The following is a 20,176-nucleotide window of genomic DNA, read 5'->3' on the forward strand; positions in this document are numbered from 1 at the left end:
TCATGCTTGTAATCCCAGCACTTTGGGAGGCCAAGGCAGGAGGATTGCTTGAGCCCAGGAGTTCAAGACCAGCCAGGGCAGCATAGGGAGACCGTGCCTCAACAAAAACAAAAAAGAACTAAAACAGGCAACTTCCTTTGCACGGCAATTCTTCTATAATTTTTCTAAGGCAAGATTCAAAACACCAGGACTTGGTGTAGAAATATTACAGCTTTGAGGCCGGGCGCGGTGGCTCAAGCCTGTAATCCCAGCACTTTGGGAGGCCGAGATGGGCGGATCACAAGGTCAGGAGATCGAGACCATCCTGGCTAACACGGTGAAACCCCGTCTCTACTAAAAAATACAAAAAACTAGCCAGGCGAGGTGGCGGGCGCCTGTAGTCCCAGCTACTCGGGAGGCTGAGGCAGGAGAATGGCGTAAACCCGGGAGGCGGAGCTTGCAGTGAGCTGAGATCCGGCCACTGCACTCCAGCCTGGGCCACAGAGCAAGACTCCGTCTCAAAAAAAAAAAAAAAAAAGAAAAAGAAAAAGAAAGAAATATTACAACTTTGAAATACAATGTCAAAGAGCTTTTATTGACCTAAGGAAATGTTCACAAATACCAACTGAAAATAACAAAGTACATAGTGTGATCCCAATGTTATTGTTTAAAACATACATATACACATTATATATAAAAGATTAAGGGAATTATATCAAAACAGTGTTATTAAGTGGGAGTATTAGTCATTTTTTTAATCTTTCTGTTCAAATTTTTCTATAATAAACGTGTTAGTTTTTGTTCATTTGAATTTCATGCTACATACCAAATTATTTTTACTTTTTTTATTATACAAGTAAGAATACATATTTCTTTTATAATCAGAAAAAATAAATAAATTGATTCCAAGTCTCACCACCCAAGAACTATTACAGTTAACATTTTAGTGAGTTGAGGTATTTACATTATATTCCCACAAATGAGGTTTGTGAAATTTAAAGAGATTTTCCTTTTATGCAGCTCCAGGCATCAGGTTTGTGGCCTCCTTTTCTTGTGACAGTTTCAGATAAACACTTTCTCCTATCACTTACACTCCTGTGTCAGAGCAGCACTGGTTGACACCTGAGGGTGTCAGCTGTACCTTGGGGGTGGTCCCTGCAGGAGCTGCCTCCATCCTCAACCACCAGCCTCACTCTGGCTCTTCTCTGCAGGAAGACACCATGGAGGAGTCTGGGTGGAAGCTGGTGCACGGCGACGTCTTCAGGCCCCCCCAGTACCCCATGATCCTCAGCTCCCTGCTGGGCTCAGGCATTCAGCTCTTCTGTATGATCCTCATCGTCATCTGTGAGTGTGCCCAGCGGGGCCCGGCATGGAGCATGGCTCCCTCTTCCAGGTGCCTCAAGGAGAGAAGGGTGGGCTTCCCTCCGTGGAGAAAGGGAACCAAGCTCCTGGCGCCAAGTGGGCATGTCAGTATCTCTGGGCCAGACGGGCCGTCTATCTCAGCAACAGCCCCAGCCCCAGCCCAGGACTGGTGATTCACCTCACAGCCGTTTACGGAGCCCACCATGTCCCCTCCATCAATGAGGCCACATATCACTGCTGTGAGCTTGGCCTCCTTTTGTAGTCAGAGGCTGTGACCTGCCCAAAGTCAGTACCAGGATTAGGATTGAAATCAAGTATTTTATTTAACAAAAACCCCACTAATATATAGTAATTTTAGAGAGCTTTGCAGTCATCTGTCTAGATTTACATCTCAGTCTCATGCCTCGAAGCTTTGTGGCCTTGGACAGGCCACTTGACCTCTGTGAGCCTCAGTTTCCTTACTTGAGAAATGGGGAAAGTAATCACCCTGCAGAGTTGGTAAGGTGGGTTCAGAGACCTGGCATTTGTGGTGCCCTCAGCCCAGCACCTTGACTAACTGCAAGTGCTCTATGGACTGGAAGCTGCAGTTGAGATTTGACCAGTCAAGGCCCAGCAGCTGCTGCTGCACCCCTCTGAACCCCAGCTAAGACCCAGTCTTCCCCTGTAGAGGACAGGGGACTGTGCTGTTGAGAAGACAAGGAAGGGGGAGCCTCATCTGCCCAGACTCCTCCTGTTAGCCTGTCCAAGATGGGCCTGGGGCTGGGGCTGGGGCTGGGGGCCTGGTGATCAGCCACCCTGCCTTTCTCTGCCCTCCCTCCCTCCCTCCACAGTTGTGGCCATGCTTGGGATGCTGTCACCCTCCAGCCGGGGAGCTCTCATGACCACAGCCTGCTTCCTCTTCATGTTCATGGGGTAGGTGTGTCTGAGCGGGCGCCCAGGGGCGGCACAGGCCTCTTCCACGCCAGCTGATGGGTCCCCTTGGTGTGGATCCCCGCCATTTTCCCACAGGGTGTTTGGCGGATTTTCTGCTGGCCGTCTGTACCGCACTCTAAAAGGCCATCGGTGGAAGAAAGGAGCCTTCTGTGTGAGTGTCCTAAACCTTCTCTCATGTTTGGTGGGAAGCTGAGAAGCTTCTTCCTGGGCTCCTCAGGAGGAGGTAGGCAGGCCCTGGTGGGGATTTTGGGCCGGAAGCTGAGCAGCACCAAGACGTAGCAGGAGGAGCACAGGTTCAGGGGAGGAATCCCAGGCTGTTACCCACAGGCTCACAGCAGAACCTCCTAGGGCCTCCTCCGCCCCATCTGTAAAATGAGGGATTTGAATTTAGGTCATTTTTAGCCAACATTGTCTGATGGCTCAAGCAAGAGAAGAAATAGGGGATTCAGAATAACAAGATTTAGAATAGGAGGGCAGCTGAGAGAACACCCTGAGTAAAGAGGGAATTGCCTGCCTAAGCCCGAAGAGGCCAGACCTGAGTTCCTGTCAGCCCGTTTTTCCAAACTAGTGCTTACATTTCTCTTTGGTGAGGGCTCCTGCCCTTCTCTGGCCTCCTGGAGGTAAGGCGAGTTCTTGGCAGCAGAAAAGACCATAGAAACCAGAGGGGGTCTGGAGATGGACCTCACCTCCTAGGGAGCCCCAAGCCCCTTCTCCCAGAGCGAGTGAGTCCCTTAGAGGACTAGGCAGACTCTTGAGTGCCCATACTCAGAGAAGTCTCTGGGCCTGGGATTCTGAAACCATTCTCACCGCTGTCAAATGGTCAAGGAGAGCTCAGGCTGTGTCAGCTCTGGCTGCCACACCTCTGGCACAAAGTAAGCATCAGTAAAGAAAAGTTATGACCGTGACTATTTTGGAAGGATCAAAGAAAGCTTCCTGAATTGTTTTTTGGTGTGTGTGTGTGTGTGTGTGTGTGTGTGTGTGTGTGTGTGTGTTTGTTTTTAAGAGTTTCGCTCTTATTGCTCAGGCTGGAGTGCAATGGTGCGATCTCGGCTCACTGCAACCTCCACCTCCCGGCTTCAAGTTATTCTCCTGCCTCAGCCTCCCGAGTAGCTGGGATTACAGGCCTGCGCCACTACGCCCAGCTAATTTTGTATTTTTAGTAGAGACAGGGTTTTTCCATGTTGGTCAGGCTGGTCGCGAATTCCCAACCTTAGGTGATCCGCCCACCTCGGCCTCCCAAAGTGCTGGGATTACAGGCGTGAACCACCGTGCCCAGCCAATTTCCTGAATTCTTGATGATTTGAGCATTTTTCTCTGGCTACCATATGCCAAGAGCCAGGGATCTAGAGAGAAGTAAAACCCACCACTGCCTCCTGGCAAGATTCTTCCTTGATGAGGTCACCAGATACCCTCCAGGATTTCCCTCAGTGGATCCCACACCAAACCCAGTCTTTTTCCCCCAAACCACCCCTTGCATCTAGTCAGCCCATCATTCATCCAGGTCCCCCAAGCCAGAAACCTGGAGTTGCCTGTCCTCCTCCTCCCTCGTGCCTCATTCCTTCTCAGACATCAAGTGCTAAGGGTCTTCCTACCAAATGTTCTATGAATGTTCCATGAATTCCACCCCACCGCCCCCATCTCTGCATCTTCAAGGATTCAGACACCTTTGCCTCTCACTTGGCTCTCACGGTCTCCCTGCAAGATTCTGAGCCTTACCTGGTGCCTTTCCACAGGTGGTCATCTCCGACAGCCCGCAGCAGTGTGGGTGTACTCTCCTATGGCCTTGTCTGTGCCATCCCCTCTGCCTGGACCACACCACCCTTACTTCTCACCTGGCTGGTGTCACCTCATCCTTTAAGTCTTAGCTCCTACATCAATACTCTAGAGGCTGTTGCCTCCACCACCTCCTAGAGCCCTCATGAGACCTAAGTAGCACTTGGCAGAGCTAAGTAGGGGCGGGTGTGTTGTTCTCTGCATAGGGGTCTGCCTTTCTCCCTGGAGCATTTTTTCCTACCTAGCACGGTGACCAGTCAGTAAATTTCAGCCAGGAAGGTAGATGAGGAATTCTGTGCTACGCAACAGTCATGTAGGAAAACACAGGAAGGGAGGAAGTGACCTTTGAGCCAGGCCTTGGAGAGGAGGATTTCAGATGAAGGGATGCAGCCAGCAGTGGGACCTAAGGTTCTAGAATGGCCTAGATCCCAGTCTGGCTCTGCTCTTTCATTGGTTGGTAACTTTCAACAGCCCTCCGAGCTTCAGTTTCCCCATCTCTCCAATGAAGATAGCTAGGGTTAACTGCACATAAGGACCTTGGTACAGCGTTAGCCCTCAGGAAATGGATCCTCTGAGGTGTTGATGACCTATGCAAAAAGGCCCAGAGACAGGAATGTGCAGAAACAGTGACCAGTTGTTGGGTGCAGGGCTGTGAGCCAAAGATGAAACTGGCAATGGAGGTTGAGCGTCAGGTTCCAGAGGGCCTTCGTCATTGTGGTTAGTGACCCACCTGGAAGCTCAGGCTGCCACAGCAGTCCCTGGCCTGGTGATCAGTGTGGCAAGAAGGTTCATGCCGGTTGTGGTGGCTTGCGCCTGTAATCCCCGTCCCTTGGGAGGCCAAGACAGGAAGATCACTTGAGCCCAGGAGTTTGAGATCAGCCTGGGCAACACAGTGAGACCCTGTCTCTACAAAAAAATAAATTACTTGGATGTGGTGGCATGTGCCTGTAGTCCTAGCTAATCAGGCAGGTGAGGTGGGAGGATCACTTGAGCCCAGGTGTTTGAGGCTGCAGTGAGCTGATTACACCACTGCACTCCAGCCTGAGTGACAGAGTGAGACCCTGTCTCTGAAGAAAATAGAAGGAAAAGGCTCAACTTTAACTCTGGGCATTGACTAGACTAGAATCCCTGTGCCTAGACCCCACCCAAGAGATTCTGACTGGCTAGAATACACTGCAGTAGGTCAGGAGCATGGGCTCTGGGTTCAGACTGCCTGGGTTTATACAACTCTGCTGCACCTTCAGGAGACTGGATGACGTGGAGGTGGGGGGAGTCTTTAACATTGCCAGGCCTCAGTGTCCTCATTAAAAGGAATAATGGTAGACTTTCCTTCCAGACTTGCAGTGAGGATTAGGTGAGACAAGGTACATAGGAACCCAGCATCTGCCACCCCTAAGACTCAGAGCTTCACCATCCTCCTAGGCGGTTTGGGTTGGGGCCCAGACATACGTGGTTTGTTAAAGTTGGTTTTTGGGGTTTTTTTGTGTGTGTGAGACAGAGTCTCGCTCTATTACCCAAGCTGGAGTGCAGTGGCGCGACTCGGGTCACTGCAACCTCTGCCTCCCGGGCTCAAGCGATCCGTCTGTTTCAGCCTCTCAAGTAGCTGGGACCACAGGTGCGTACTACCACGCCTGGCTACTTTTTCGTAAAGACAGGGTTTCACCATGTTGCCCAGGCTGGTCTCAAACACCTGAGCTCAAGCGATTCTGGAAGTAATTTTTTTTCCCAAAAAAAAAAAAAAAAAGATTTACATATATATGTATATATTGGGTAGTTAACGTGTTCTTTCTTTTTTTTTTTTTTGAGATGGAGTCTCGCTCTATCGCCCAGGCTGAGGTGCAGTGGCGCGATCTCTCCTCACTGCAACCTTTGCCTCCTGGGTACAAGCAATTTTCCAGCCTCAGCCTCCTGAGTAGCTGAGACTACAGGCGTGTGCCACCACACCCAGCTAATTTTTGTATTTTTAGTAGAGCTGGAGTCTCGCCATGTTGGCCAGGCTGGTCTCAAACTCCTGACCTCAGGTGATCCATCCACCTCGGCCTCCCAAAGTGTGGGATTGCAGGCTTGAGCCACTGCACCCGGCCAGAGTAGTTACCGTGTTCTCAGTGATGAGAGTACATCAGAGAACAAGGTGGACACACTCCTCCCAAGGAGCTCACAGTCTTTTGGGGATAGGTGGATATTGATCAGGTAGCCAAAATATGTAATTACAAACTGGGATGAGAGCAAGAAGGGGCAGTTTTAGGGACCTGAGAGGGCATAGGACAGAGCCCTGCTCAGTCTGAGGGTCAGGGAATACTTTCTGGAAGGAATGATGCTTGAGCTGAGTCTGAAAGACAAGGAGGGCTTAAGAGCTTCTGGTCTGGGGGCCCCACTGGGACAGGTTGGGGAGCTCCCTGGATGCTGCTCCTCAGCCCGGCCCCTCTTGCTTCAGACGGCAACTCTGTACCCTGGTGTGGTTTTTGGCATCTGCTTCGTGTTGAATTGCTTCATTTGGGGAAAGCACTCATCAGGAGCGGTAAGTGCCTCCCCTACCCTCCCAGCCCCTCCCCAGCAAGCGAGGACCAGCTGCACTCAGCCCCACTCCTAAAAGCCACTTCCTGCCATTCCCTTCCCTTTTCTGAGTCCCCAAAGTTATGTTCCCAGCCATGAGGGCAGAGGGCCGTCTGGGGTTTCCCCAGCCCTGCCCTTGGTGTGCCATGCCCTGGCCCTGGCCTTCCTGTGAGATCTTTCAGACAACTGACCCAAGCCCACTTCTCTAAAGGGAGGTTTCCACAGTCCAGGGGCCAACTGGGAAATTTCCCTTTGTCTTAACCAAAAGTGAGCTTGCCAGTGTGAGTTTATTAGGTCAGTATCCCAAAGCAAGCCTGTCCTCCTCAGTGTCCCTGCCCCTCAGCACCAGCACCTGTAAGTGGAGAAGAGAGGAAAGGAAGGATCAGGTTGTATTACCCTTAGAATTGGGATCCTGCCAGCCCTAGCCCACTGTGTTACTAGCAGCTGTCCAAGACTTACTGAGTAGGATTTTGAACTCAGTTGTGGGAAGGGGGAATGGGGTCTTGGTCAATTAGCAGGACTGCAGTTGAGATGGGGCAGGCATTTTGCTATCCTAGCCTTAGCAGGTAGAGCTGCCTGCCCTCCACCTGGGGGTGGCGGTAAAGGTCCTCGCATGAGGCTTCACGTCCAGGCGCTCGGAGGAGGGGTTTCTTTCCCAGCAATTAGGAAGCCACCCTCAAGACACAGTCATGCCCTTCCTCTCACTTCCCCTTTTTTATACCTGTGTTCCTTCTCCCTTTGAGCATTTTCCTCCCAGTTACCAACTGCTCATTATAAACATTCCTTGTAGAAATTTTGGAAAGTACAGAGAAGTTATAGAAGAAATTTAAAATAACCCCAAATCTACTCACCAGAGATAAATACAGTGTAGGTCTTTAATATATGTTCTTTCTGTCTTTTTTCCTTTTTATAGATGTACTTACAAAGGAATTATGTAATTTAAAATTTATAAAATAACAGCAAACATTTATGTGGTTCTTGCTTTGTAGTACTACTGTTCTAAACACTTTATGTATTTATTTCTTTTTATGTGATTCTTGTAAAAACTTAGTAAGTGTAGAGAAGAGGATAAAGAAGAAAATGAAAAATCAGTTCTAATCCCCCATATCCCATTCAAGAAAGTATTGTTAGCTCTTTGGTGTGGGCCTTTCCAGGCACAGTATAAACAAATAGAATTGTCCCTTGGTATCCATAGGGGAGTGGTTCCAGGACCCCTGAAGATACCAAAATTCAAGGATGCTCAAGTCCCATATATAAAGTGGCATAGTGTTTACCTACACACATCCTGTATATTCTAACTCTTCTCTAGATTACTTAAAATACCTAATACAATGTAAATGCTATATAAATAGTTGTTATACTATATTGTTTTTTAATTTGTATATTGTTGTATTTTTTGTTTGTTTGTTTTGAGACAGAGTCTCACTCTGTTGCTCAGGCTGGAGTGCAGTGGTGTGATCTCAGCTCACTGCAGCCTCTGCCTGCCGGGCTCAAGCAGTCCTCCGCCTGCCGGGCTCAAGCAGTCCTCCCACCTCAGCCCCACTGAGTAGCTGGGACTACAGGTGCCACCACCACACTCGGCTATTTAAAAAAAAAAAAAATTGTAGAGATGCATTCTCACTGTGTTGCCTAGGCTGGTCTCAAACTCCTGGCCTCAAGTGATCTGCCCACCTAGGCCTCCCAAAGTGCTGGGATTACAGGCATGAGCCACTGCACCCAGCTTATTTTACTGTTTTTGGTTTTTGGTTTTTTTTTCCTGAACATTTTCTCTTTTTTTTTTTCTTTTTCTTTTTTTTTTTTTTTTTTTTTGAGACGAAGTCTCACTCTCTCACTCTGTCACCCAGGCTGCAGTGCAGTGGCGAGGTCTCAGCTCACTGCAACCTCCACCTCCTGGGTTCAGGCGATTCTCCTGCTCAGCCTCCCAAGTAACTGGGATTACAGGTGCTCCCCACAGTGCCTGGCAATTTTTTTTTTTTTTTTGTAATTTTAGTAGAGACTTCGTTTCACCATGTTGGCCAGGCTGGTCTTGAACTCCTGACCTCAAGTGATCTGCCCGCCTTAGCCTCCCAAACTGCTGGGATTACAGGCATGAGCCACCGTGCCCGGCCTTCCTGAACATTTTCTGTTTGCAGTTAAATCCACAGATGCAGAACCTGTGGATACAGAGGACCGACTATGTTGTGTTTTTATTAAAATGGAATCCTTCTATACACACAGTTTTATATTTTCCTTTTTACACTTAATAGCGTATCACGGAGTTTTATTCTGACAAGACTGGGAGCACTTTGTACAGTTTCGTTTTTTCCCTTTTTTCTTCACATAATGTGCCACATGTAATCTCTTCATTTTGACCTCTTCATCTCCTCTTCACGTTCTCAGTCCCTTCCTTCCTGTTCCTCCCCTACTTCCTCCTTGGATGGCGAGCTCCTCTGGGATGCTGAGGTGCCTTCTTCACTGGGAGTCCAGATCAGGGCTGGGGCCAGCCCCAAGAGATGCTGGCCAGGAGCCCTGTGATGGGGGCAGGGAGTGTGCTTCTGCTGCACAGGTCGCCTCTCCTTCCATGGAGCCCAGAAGGTCCCCTCCCCTTGCGCAGCCCCCATCCCGGGCATCGGGGGGGCCTCATGGCACCATGTCCACAGGTGCCCTTTCCCACCATGGTGGCTCTGCTGTGCATGTGGTTCGGGATCTCCCTGCCCCTCGTCTACTTGGGCTACTACTTCGGCTTCCGAAAGCAGCCATATGACAACCCTGTGCGCACCAACCAGATTCCCCGGCAGATCCCCGAGCAGCGGTGGTACATGAACCGATTTGTGGGGTGAGTCCTCCAGCAGAGGCAAGAGCAGGGGGGCATGGAAGAGGGTACCCACCCCCCACCAGAAGGGTGCAGCAACCAGAGTTCCTGCTGCTTCAGCCGGCTCTAATCGTTTATGAAAGCTTAGCTTCACTCTTAAGATCAAGGTGACAGGTTGTAGGCAGACGTGGTGTCGTTCTAGGAACCAGGACAAGGAAGGGAAGGATGGAAGGGTATGGTACGACAGGTTAAAACCATCACTTGGACCTTGGGCAAGTCACCCCACCTTTCTGCACCCCAGTTTCCCATCTATAAAATGAGAATAATGCCCACCCTGCCTACCTCTCAAGAGATTATAATAGTACAGAAATATGCCAGAAGAATTAGCACCACCACACTCATGTAGGCGCTCTCACTTCATGCCAGCTTGGGAGGGAGCTTGGGGCTTCCTGATGGCCAGGTCTCTAACAGTGTTAACCTCTTGCTCTGCGGCAGCATCCTCATGGCTGGGATCTTGCCCTTCGGCGCCATGTTCATCGAGCTCTTCTTCATCTTCAGTGTGAGTACTGGTGCCTCCCCAACCCCTCCACCACTGCTAGCCGGGTCTCTCCCACTCCACTTGGGTACTCTGCTGCCTGCTGCCTGAGAAATTTCAGATGGGCCACTTCACCTCTCGGAGCCCCATTCTTCACACTGAAATTGGATAACAGCCTTCCCTGTCAGGGCAGCATTGAAAGTTAAATGAGGCTGGGCACAGTGGCTTACGCCTATAATTTCAGCCCTTTGGAAGGCCGAGGCAGGTGGATCACAAGGTCAGGAGTTCGAGACCAGCCTGTCCAAGATGATGAAACCCGGTCTCTACTAAAAAATAACAAAAATTAGCCGGGCGTGGTGGCATGTGCCTGTAGTCGCAGCTACTCGGGAGGCTGAGGCAGGAGAATTGCTTGAACCTGGGAGGCGGAGGTTGCAGTGAGCCAAGATCGCACCACTGCACTCTAGCCTGGGTGACAGAGTGAGACTCTGTCTAAAAAAAAAAATGTTAAATGAGACGTGCAGTGTGGGGGGCGTGCCTGGTGTGTGGAAAGCGGGGCTTGGTAAATAGAAGCTGCCTCAGTGGTACTTCAGTCGTTCACCACCATGACTGATAGCATCATTGCACCTGCTTTCATTTCTGGGTCCTTGCACATCTTTACCTCTCTGTGTTACTCATAGTTCCTAGGAGGGTGGACAGAATGATTCCTGCTTGTCAGGGTCATTGTGAAATTGGAATAAGTCGTTGTAAAAGTGATTGACTTCAGGAAATGCTGTTGTAGTGGTGATGATGACTCCTCCCAAAGAGTGCCAAGATGAAAGTTGGTAGGAAGGCCCTTCAGAGCCATGTAAGTGTGGCTGACCCAGCTCGGGGCCCAGCACAGATGGTACCTTGTACCAAGTCAGTACCGGACATGTATCTGCTATTCCAGAGTAGTGACCCAGCCCCTCCCTGCTGAGACTACCTCACCCACACAGGTTTGCCTGGGAGAAGGGTCAGAGGAGGTTTTGGCTGCCCGTGGTGCTAAAGCCCATGTGCGCTCCCCAGGGAGGCCCCCTCTGTTTCATCTGTGGAGCTCTGGGCCAGTCACCAGCTTCTCTGATCCTTGACTTTCTTAGCTCTACCAGGCCAAGCTTTCAAGACACACACATGTAGCAATTGCATATGAGGCATGTGGCATAAGGCCTAGCGCTTGGAAAGCTGCTCAAGTAGTGGTGGCTACTCTATAATTTTGCTTTGGATAGGAATCATTATTTTCTACAAGCTGCTGAGTTCACGCTGGGGTCCACCCAGAGCAGGGTCAGTCAAGCCCTGGCCCCTCCCTAAGGACAGCGTGGCTCACCCCCTGCTCTGGGGAGGAAGGGCCAGAGCCACATGCCAGGCCCACAGGCCCTGATAGTGTCAGGATGATGTGTCCACTCCTGCCCTTGTGACAGGTTGGTGTGCCAGGGGAAGGGGTGCAGCGTAGGCAAGCCAGCTGAAGCCCCACTGTGTGTCCGCAGGCTATCTGGGAGAATCAGTTCTATTACCTCTTTGGCTTCCTGTTCCTTGTTTTCATCATCCTGGTGGTATCCTGTTCACAAATCAGCATCGTCATGGTGTACTTCCAGCTGTGTGCAGAGGTGAGGAGAGCAGGGCCAGGAGGCGGGGGAGGGAGAACTGGATCCAGCATTGAACGGGTTGGTGAGGCTCTGTGGAGAGGCTGGGTCGGGGCTCTTCATGTGGCCCTTGCTTCTGGCTCTGAGCTCTTGGGCCAGTACGTTGCTGTGCCTCTCCCAGCCTCCAAGTGTTTAGCTGTACCCTGGGGCTAATGTGATACCTTCCAGCTTAGTTGTGTGGGGTACTCATCACAGCTAGATGAAAGGACAGTAGATTTGCCAATGCCAGGTCCACTCCAGTAATAGTTTATCCAACAGGCTGATGCACATTGGGTGGCCTGTCCTCCCTCTGGGGACTGGCCATTGGCAGAGTGGGTGAAGCCAGGGTTTGGGATGAACAGTCTGGGCTGGGACCCTGTCTCCTCCACGAGTAGCTCTGGGTCTTGGGCAGATTGCTTAACTTTGTGCCATCCGTTCCTCCTCCATATGATGGGGTGAGTGAGAGGACCTAACTTGGAGGGCTGCTCTCGGGATTAAGTGAGTGGATTCATCTATAGCACTTAAAATGGTGCCTGCCAGCCAGAGCTGTAGCTCACGCCGGTAATCCTAGCACTTTGAGAGGCCGAGTTGGGTGGATCACAAGGTCAGAAGATCGAGACCATCCTGGCTAACACAGTGAAACCTCATCTCTACTAAAAATACAAAAAATTAGCTGGGTATGGTGGCACATGCCTGTAGTCCCAGCTACTTGGGAAGCTGAGGCAGGAGAATCGCCTGAACCGAGGAGGTGGAGGTTGCAATGAGCCAAGACCGCACGACTGCACTCCATCCTGGGCAACAGAGTGAGACTCCGTCTTAAAAAAAAAAAAGGGGGAGGGGGGGGGCCTGCCACATGCTAAGCATTTGCTCGAGAAATGTTAATTACTTTTTTGTTGATTTTTTTTTTAAATGAGGTATAAACAGTATCTTTGTCCACAATTCTGTGGTTTTTAGAAATGCATTCAGTTGTGGAACCACCATCACAGTCAAACTGTGAAACATTTCCATCACCCCATATGTTACTGCTCTTACCAGAGTCTTCAGCCCCTCAAGCAACTGTGAAATTGGTAGGAAGGGGTTCTGCCCCAGGACAACGCTGACCTTCCTCTGTTTCCTCCTCAGGATTACCGCTGGTGGTGGAGGAATTTCCTAGTCTCCGGGGGCTCTGCATTCTACGTCCTGGTTTATGCCATCTTTTATTTCGTTAACAAGGTACTGCCCTCCTTGAGGAGGTCCTCTTAGTCCTCGTAGGGTAGGAAGGTCAGGAGGAGGATGCTGGGAGAAAAACCCGAGTGCCTGAATCTTCCTTTTCCACCCAGAATGGGGAGGACCAAAGCCACCTAGAACTGTTCCTGCTCTAGAAGATGGATCTTAGTAGGAAAGAAAGAATCTGTATTCTGTATGTTTGGGAGACAAAGGCCATCAGGATATGTGACAATGTGAATAATACTTGTGAAACTTACGAGGTATAGCCATGGCCAAAGCAGGACTTGAAAGCAGTATGTCACCTGCAGGGCTCTTCACAGGAAATAAGAGGGACTAATAACACTTTGAGAGAAAGGAAAATATGAGAGTAACATGAAAGAAGAAAAGCAGAAAGGAGTTAATAAAGATAAAAGCACAAAATGCTGAAATAGTCTAAATAGTAGAACCCAAATTTAGGGCTGCAGGCATCGTCTCTCTGCAGGTGTCCTCTTCTTCACACAAGTACTGTTCGATCCTGCAGAGTAAGGAGAGGATGGGAAAGGTTTTCACAGGCATCTTGGAGCCCTCCTTGCTCTGTGACCCAACAGAGGTAAAGTGTGGCCCAATAATAAGAGGGAGCCAGGCTTACCGGACTAGGGCAATTCACAGAGCTCACTGTCCCCAGAGAGAGGCATGGGCAAGAATACAGATGTCCCCACGACATTTTTACTAGATTCATACATGATACACAAACCAGATGAGCCATCGAGAGGAATTTGGAGGAGCCCTGTTGGGCCCCTCACCTCTAGAACTAACACTCAAGACTTACTCTCACCTGCTGTACTTTGGGTCTCCAGAGCCCAGAAGCAAGCAGTCCTCTGCAGCAGCCAGGCGTATTTGCAAAATAGAATTGTAGGTGAGTTGATCAAAGCTGGGAATGCCGTTTCCCAAAAACAATCAAGTTGGAAAAGACTGGAAGGATCATTTAGTGTGGTGCTGCACCGCTGCCTCCAGTCTGGTGACTGTGCTCCTCTTCTCTAACAGTCTCAACAGATGATTCTCCAGCTCAGGGGTCAGCAAACTGCAGCCCCCATGTTTCTGTAAATTTTTATTGGAACACAGCCATGGTCATTCATTAACATACTGTCCATGGCTGCTTTCACACTACAGTGGTAGAGTTGAGTAGTTGCGACAGGGACCATATGGCCTACAGAAACTAAAATACTCACAATCTGGCCCTTTAAGTAAAAGATTGCAGACCCCTGCTCTCCTACATCCAGCAACAGAGAAGACACTCCCTCCTAACACTCCCATTCTTTCTGGACAGCTCCTATCATTATCAAGGTCTTGTTTCACACTGCAGTCTCCCTTGCTGTGACTTCCATCTTTAGACCTTAGTCTTAATTCTGGGATCATCTAGAACAAATCTAATCTCCCTCTTCTGTAGCCCATATTAATCAGAACTCTCATAAGTGGCAAGTGACTAAAACTATTCAAAGTAGCTTAAGCAAAAAGAATATATTTGCTGATATAACTGGAAAGACTAAGAAATTGGAGTTCTAGCCTCAACCGTACTTAGATCCAGGGTCTCAAAAATATCAGGGCTCAATCCCAGCACTTTGGGAGGTCAAGGCAGGTGGATCACGAGGTCAGGAGATCGAGACCATCCTGGCCAATATGGTGAAACCCCGTCTCTACTGAAATACAAAAAATTAGCCAGGTGTGGTGGTTCACGCCTGTAGTCCCAGCTACTCAGGAGGCTGAGGCAGGGGAATCGCTTGAACCCTGGAGGCGAAGGTTGCAGAGCCGAGATCGTGCCACTGCACTCTAGCCCAGATGACAGAGCAAGACTCCATCTCAAAATAAAATAAAATAAAATAGAAATAAAAATATGCACACATACATACCAGGGCTCTGTGCCCACGCCTTAGCCCTGTGTATCTTTTTTTGGCCTCAGTCTGCAGGCAAGATCTTTTCACAAAGTAGAAAGATGGCCAGTGGCAGCCCTAGAGTCTACTCTTTCCAGCTTTGCAGCCCTAGAGCTAAAAGACTATCTTTCTTCTACCATCATACGTCAGCCAGTGAATACTCTCGCTGCTCTGCTCGGGTGGCATGCCCAGTGCTCACTGTTTTCCAGGTCCAATAGCATAACATATTCAGGCAGACTGGCTTAGGTCTTGTGCTAGGATTTTTTTTTTTTTTTGAGGTGGAGACTCGCTGTGTTGCCAAGGCTAGAGTGCAGTGGTGTGATCTTGGCTCACTGCAGCCTCCGCCTCCTGGGTTCAAGCAATTCTCCTGCCTCAGCCTCCTGAGTAGCTGGGGTTACAGGTGCACACCACCACACCTGGCTAATTTTGTATTTTTAGCAGAGACAGGGTTTCTCTATGTTGGCAAGGCTGGTCTCAAACTCTTGACCTCATGTGATCCGTCTGCCTCAGCCTCCCAAAGTGCTGGGATTACAGGCGTGAGCCACCGCAGCCAGCTTATTTTGTGCTAGGATTGATGGCCCCAACAGGCCCAGGTATTTTGAGTGTGTTCCTCAAAACATCTGGAAGATGGAAGACAAGGAACACGGTTAGACAAAAACTAGAGATCACATCACAGCCTCTTGTCCTTCCTCCCTTCTGCTCCAGTCTTCTTGCTCTAGTCTTCTTGCTCTACTCAAAACATCTCTTCCTCCAGCCACGGTGCCTTCTGTATAAAATGAGGAACTTTCTGTCTCTGCCTCTTTGCCTCATACCTTACCTCCTTTTACCACTGTTCTGCTCCCTGTCCCTCCCTCACTCCTCTCCCCACCTCCAGCCACAAGAATGCATATAAGAAGAGGTGGAGGCTGGGTGTGTGTGGTTCACACCTATAATCCCAGCGCTTTCAGAGGCCAAGGTGGAAGGATTACTTAAGGCCAAGTGTCTGAGACCAGCCTGGGCAATAGAGCAAGACACTATCTCTAGAAAAAATAAAAATTAGCTGGGTGTGGTGGCACACACCTATAGTCTGAGCTACTTGGGAGGCTAATGCAGGAGGATCCCTTGAGCCCAGGAGGGTGAGGCTGTAGTGAGCTGTGATCATGCCACTGTACTCTAGTCTGGGTAACAGAGGGAGACCCTGTCCCTTTAAAGCAAAGGGGTAGGGGGAGAGTTGCAGGGCTGAGCCTGAAAACATGGCCTTCACCCCATAGGCTTAGGAGAGGGCTTCAAATGGTGACCTATATTGTTTTATTTGTTTCTTTACTGTTTTCTTCTGGGCTGCTGGCATTCCATGACCATGTGTCTGCCTGTGAGTCCTGGGACAGGCCCTACTCAGGCCCTGGGCATATCTTGATACCAGGGTTCCACATTAGTTCCATTTGTAAATAACACAACACAGATTCCCAGCATCTCCGCCCAGCCTCTAAACTCTACCCCAGTTAAAAAGGAGTCTAAAACGCTCCAAGATCAACATCTCTGTGAGATGCTAACAGAAGTGACAAGCATTCTAGGGAAGAGAAGAATGAATGAAGGCTGAGGCAGGCTGATGGGGCTCCTGGTCACCCATCAACTGGGCATCCTGGACACCCCTCCCTTCCACTGCCCCACCCACTCTGACTGCTGCTCTGGCCATCCAGGAGTGTTGCCATACTGATCCACGGACTGTGGGGGACCAGGAAGGGCACAGCCATGGCCATTCCTCCTGTGGCATTCTGACCCTGGCCCCTGAGGCTGTGTGCATTAGGACAATACACAGGCCTGGTCCAGATGAAGCAGAGCTGTGCCCAGGAGTCCTGCCTGCCCCTTGCCACCCACTGGAGCACACCTCTTCCCCTGGCCAGGCCTCAGTTTCCCCATGATATCAGTGAGGGTGGGGTCCCAGTTTGCCATGCAGCCTGGCACTAAGCACGCACCCTGTCTTCTTTCTGCCCGTGGCCGCAGCTAGACATCGTGGAGTTCATCCCCTCTCTCCTCTACTTTGGCTACACGGCCCTCATGGTCTTGTCCTTCTGGCTGCTCACGGGCACCATCGGCTTCTATGCAGCCTACATGTTTGTTCGCAAGATCTATGCTGCCGTGAAGATAGACTGATTGGAGTGGACCACGGCCAGGCCCGCTCCGTCCTCGGACAGGAAGCCACCCTGCGTGGGGGACTGCAGGCACGCAAAATAAAATAACTCCTGCTCGTTTGGAATGTAACTCCTGGCACAGTGTTCCTGGATCCTGGGGCTGTGTAGGGGGCGGGAGGGCCTGTAGATAATCTTGCATTTTTCTTCATCTTATTCCAGTTCTGTGGGGGATGAGTTTTTTTGTGGGTTGCTTTTTCTTCAGTGCTAAGAAAGTTCCCTCCAACAGGAACTCTCTGACCTGTTTATTCAGGTGTATTTCTGGTTTGGACTTTTTTTTTCTTCTTTGTTTTAACAAATGGATCCAGGATGGATAAATCCACCGAGATAAGGGTTTTGGTCACTGTCTCCACCTCAGTTCCTCAGGGCTGTTGGCCACCCTGCGACTAACTGGAAGAGGACACGCCAGAGCCTCAGTGAGGTTCCAAGCCTCCCCCTGCCCATCCTCACCACGGAGGCCACGACAAAGCACAGCTCCAGCCTGGACAGCACCCTCAGTGCCAGCCAACCTCTGCCAGACCTCTCTTTCCCTCTTCTCCCCAGCCTCCTCCAGGGCTGCCCAAGGCAGGGTTTCCAGCCAGGCCTCGGGGTCATCTTTTCACCAGGAGCAAACCCAAGTCTTAGTTGCTACAAGAAAATCCCCTGGAAGTACTGGGGGCCAGGTTCCCCAGACAGCAGGAATCACCCCTATTCAGAGCAGCCGGAGTTTGCTGGACCAACAAGGAGGAAGAGAAGAGACTTGCAGTGAACTGTTTTTGTGCCAAGAAACCCTGGACCTGGGGCCAAGTATTTCCCAAGCCAAGCATCCACTTGTCTGTGTCTGGGAAGGGATGGCCAAGGCCGCTAGGGTCCTTACCCCTCAGGATTGCTCCCCGGCCCTTTCCCCAGGAGGTACCACTCTCCAAGGTGTGCTGGCAGTGGGCCAACTTCAGGCAGGACAGGGAGGCCCAGAGATCACAGATCCCCTCTTGTAAGTGGCCGGGCATTCTCTCCCTGCCGTCTCTGGCCACCAGGGTCATACTCACTTCTTTAGCCAGCCCCATCCCCTCCACCCGACACCTGAGTTCTTGCCTCCTCCTTTTGGGGACACCCAAAACACTGCTTGTGAGAAGGAAGATGGAAGGTAAGTTCTGTCGTTCTTTCCCCAATCCCCAGGAATGGATAAGAAGCCAACTTAGAAAGAAGGGGCTCACGTGGCTGGCCTGGCTCCTCCATAGACACCTGTTCTTAACCTCTGCCCACCTGTGCATGTCATCACAAACATTTGCTCTTAAGTTACAAGAGACCAAATCCACCCAGGGATTAGGGTTCAGGTAGCAGCTGCTAACCCTTGCAGCAGCCCTGTGGGGCTCCCAACACAAGACAAAGCTCAGGATGCTGGTGATGCTAGGAAGATGCCCCTCCCCTCACTGCCCCACATTCTCCCGGTGGCCCTACCAGCCTCACCCATCAAACCAGTGAAGTTCTCAATCTTGCCTCACAGTGACTGTGGCACCAAGCGGCATCCACCAAGCATCAGGTTGGAGAAAAGGGAACCCAAGCAGTAGAGAGCGATATTGGAGTCTTTTGTTCATTCAGATCTTGGATTTTTTTTTCTTTCCCTAAGAGATTCTCTTTTTAGGGGAAATGGGAAATGGACACCTCATAAAGGGTTCAAAGATCATCAATTTTTCTGACTTTTTAAATCATCATCATTATTATTTTTAATTAAAAAAATGCCTGTATGCCTTTTTTTGGTCCAATTGTAAATAAATATGCCATTGTCCTACTGTTTTGTCTTGAGTCTCATGCAGGGGTTGGAGGTCTGAGGTGAGACACCTTCCCCGAGTGGGTTTAGTTGCATAGTTTGCCCCGAAGCTCATTCTCATGTCAGACTTCTCCAGGGCTCAAGCTACTGCTGTTTCCTGCCTGGTACAAGTCCATTGCCTAGCCGCTCCATACTAAATTGCAGTCATTTGCTCTTCTGATCCCACAAGCGGGAAATGGCAATCAAGTGTGTTTTGGTAGCAGTGAGATCTGGTTTTGGATTCCCAGCTTCAGTGTTTTACTGTCAGCTTATCTCACTCTACGAAACCCAGTTCTTCAATTGCAATTGCAAGCAACAGAAATGTCGGTCAAACTGGTTTTAGTCCAAAAATGAATTGATTGGTTCTTTTTTTTTTTTTTTTTTTTTTTTGAGACGGAGTCTCGCTCTGTCGCCCAGGCTGGAGTGCAGTGGCCGGATCTCAGCTCACTGCAAGCTCCGCCTCCCGGGTTCACGCCATTCTCCTGTCTCAGCCTCCCGAGTAGCTGGGACTACAGGCGCCCGCCTCGTCGCCCGGCTAGTTTTTTGTATTCTTTAGTAGAGATGGGGTTTCACCGTATTAGCCAGGGTGGTCTCGATCTCCTGACCTTGTGATCCGCCCGTCTCGGCCTCCCAAAGTGCTGGGATTACAGGCTTGAGCCACCGCGCCCGGCCTGATTGGTTCTTAAGTCATCAAGGATTTTGTTTATTTTTTGCTTCAGGTCTGACTGGATCCAGGGGCTCAAAGGATAGCCTTAGGGCTCTTTCGCCTTTTCCACTGTGCTCCTCTCTGGCCTCCCTCTGTCCTGTTATCCACAGTCTTCCTCCTGATGTGTGAGGCAGGGAGGGCAGGATGTCAATCACTCCAGGCTTACGTGATCTACTTGGATATCCCAGGAGGTTGGGGTAGGGGAAGATGTCCCTCCCCACTTCAGTTTATTCAATATAGAGAAATTTCAGGAAACATTTCTGATTGGCCCAGCTTGGATTATTATTTGCACGTCTTGTACCAATCACTATATCCAGGGCAATGGAGTATGATTTGGGGCCACTTTTCCTGACGGTGTTGGATATAGCGAATTTCAGCGGCACCAGAATTACTTGGAATGGTTGATGAGGAAAGAACCATTTCCCATGGTAAGGGATGTGAAGCAGACCAAAACAGTGGCCTGTGACCTCCCACCCTCTCTAACCCTAAGCCTCAGTTCCTCATCTGCAATGGGAAAGGTGTTTGTTACTATTTATGGAGTACTTCCTGTGTTCTGATGTTCCAAACACTTTCCATGGGTTAGCCCATTTAATCTTGGATATGTTGCAAGATAACAACCTGCCTCTGAGGCAGGTTCTGTTATTAGCCCCGTTTTACAGAGGTGGTCAGCGAGGCACCCATGATGCATGGAGTAGCGTTCACCTGGGACAGCCAGACTTCTGAATCTGTCCTTCCAACCTCTCTACTATAGCTGCCTTTTGAAAGGGCTGTGCGTGTTTGTAAAATTGTATGTAATTGATGTAAAATGAACTGCACAGTTTGGTAAGTTTTAATACATACACCCAT

At 50.0% G+C, this 20,176-nt stretch overlaps 1 protein-coding gene across 1 annotated transcript in view; it reads left to right on the top strand.

Annotated features, from left to right (window-relative positions):
- The window catches only part of TM9SF4 (transmembrane 9 superfamily member 4), a 56,833-nt gene extending 38,225 nt beyond the window's left edge, over positions 1-18,608 (top strand). The window contains exons 10-18 of the mRNA XM_010352774.2: positions 1,191-1,323; positions 2,172-2,253; positions 2,350-2,425; positions 6,482-6,565; positions 9,240-9,415; positions 9,887-9,950; positions 11,426-11,545; positions 12,683-12,772; positions 16,654-18,608. Coding sequence (XP_010351076.1) covers positions 1,191-1,323; positions 2,172-2,253; positions 2,350-2,425; positions 6,482-6,565; positions 9,240-9,415; positions 9,887-9,950; positions 11,426-11,545; positions 12,683-12,772; positions 16,654-16,803 — 975 coding nt within the window. The 3' untranslated portion in view covers positions 16,804-18,608. The remainder of the gene's footprint in view (positions 1-1,190; positions 1,324-2,171; positions 2,254-2,349; positions 2,426-6,481; positions 6,566-9,239; positions 9,416-9,886; positions 9,951-11,425; positions 11,546-12,682; positions 12,773-16,653) is intronic.
- Positions 18,609-20,176: the final 1,568 nt, after the last annotated feature.

This window comes from Rhinopithecus roxellana, chromosome 13 (assembly GCF_007565055.1).
Source record: "Rhinopithecus roxellana isolate Shanxi Qingling chromosome 13, ASM756505v1, whole genome shotgun sequence".
Classification (NCBI taxonomy): domain Eukaryota; kingdom Metazoa; phylum Chordata; class Mammalia; order Primates; family Cercopithecidae; genus Rhinopithecus; species Rhinopithecus roxellana.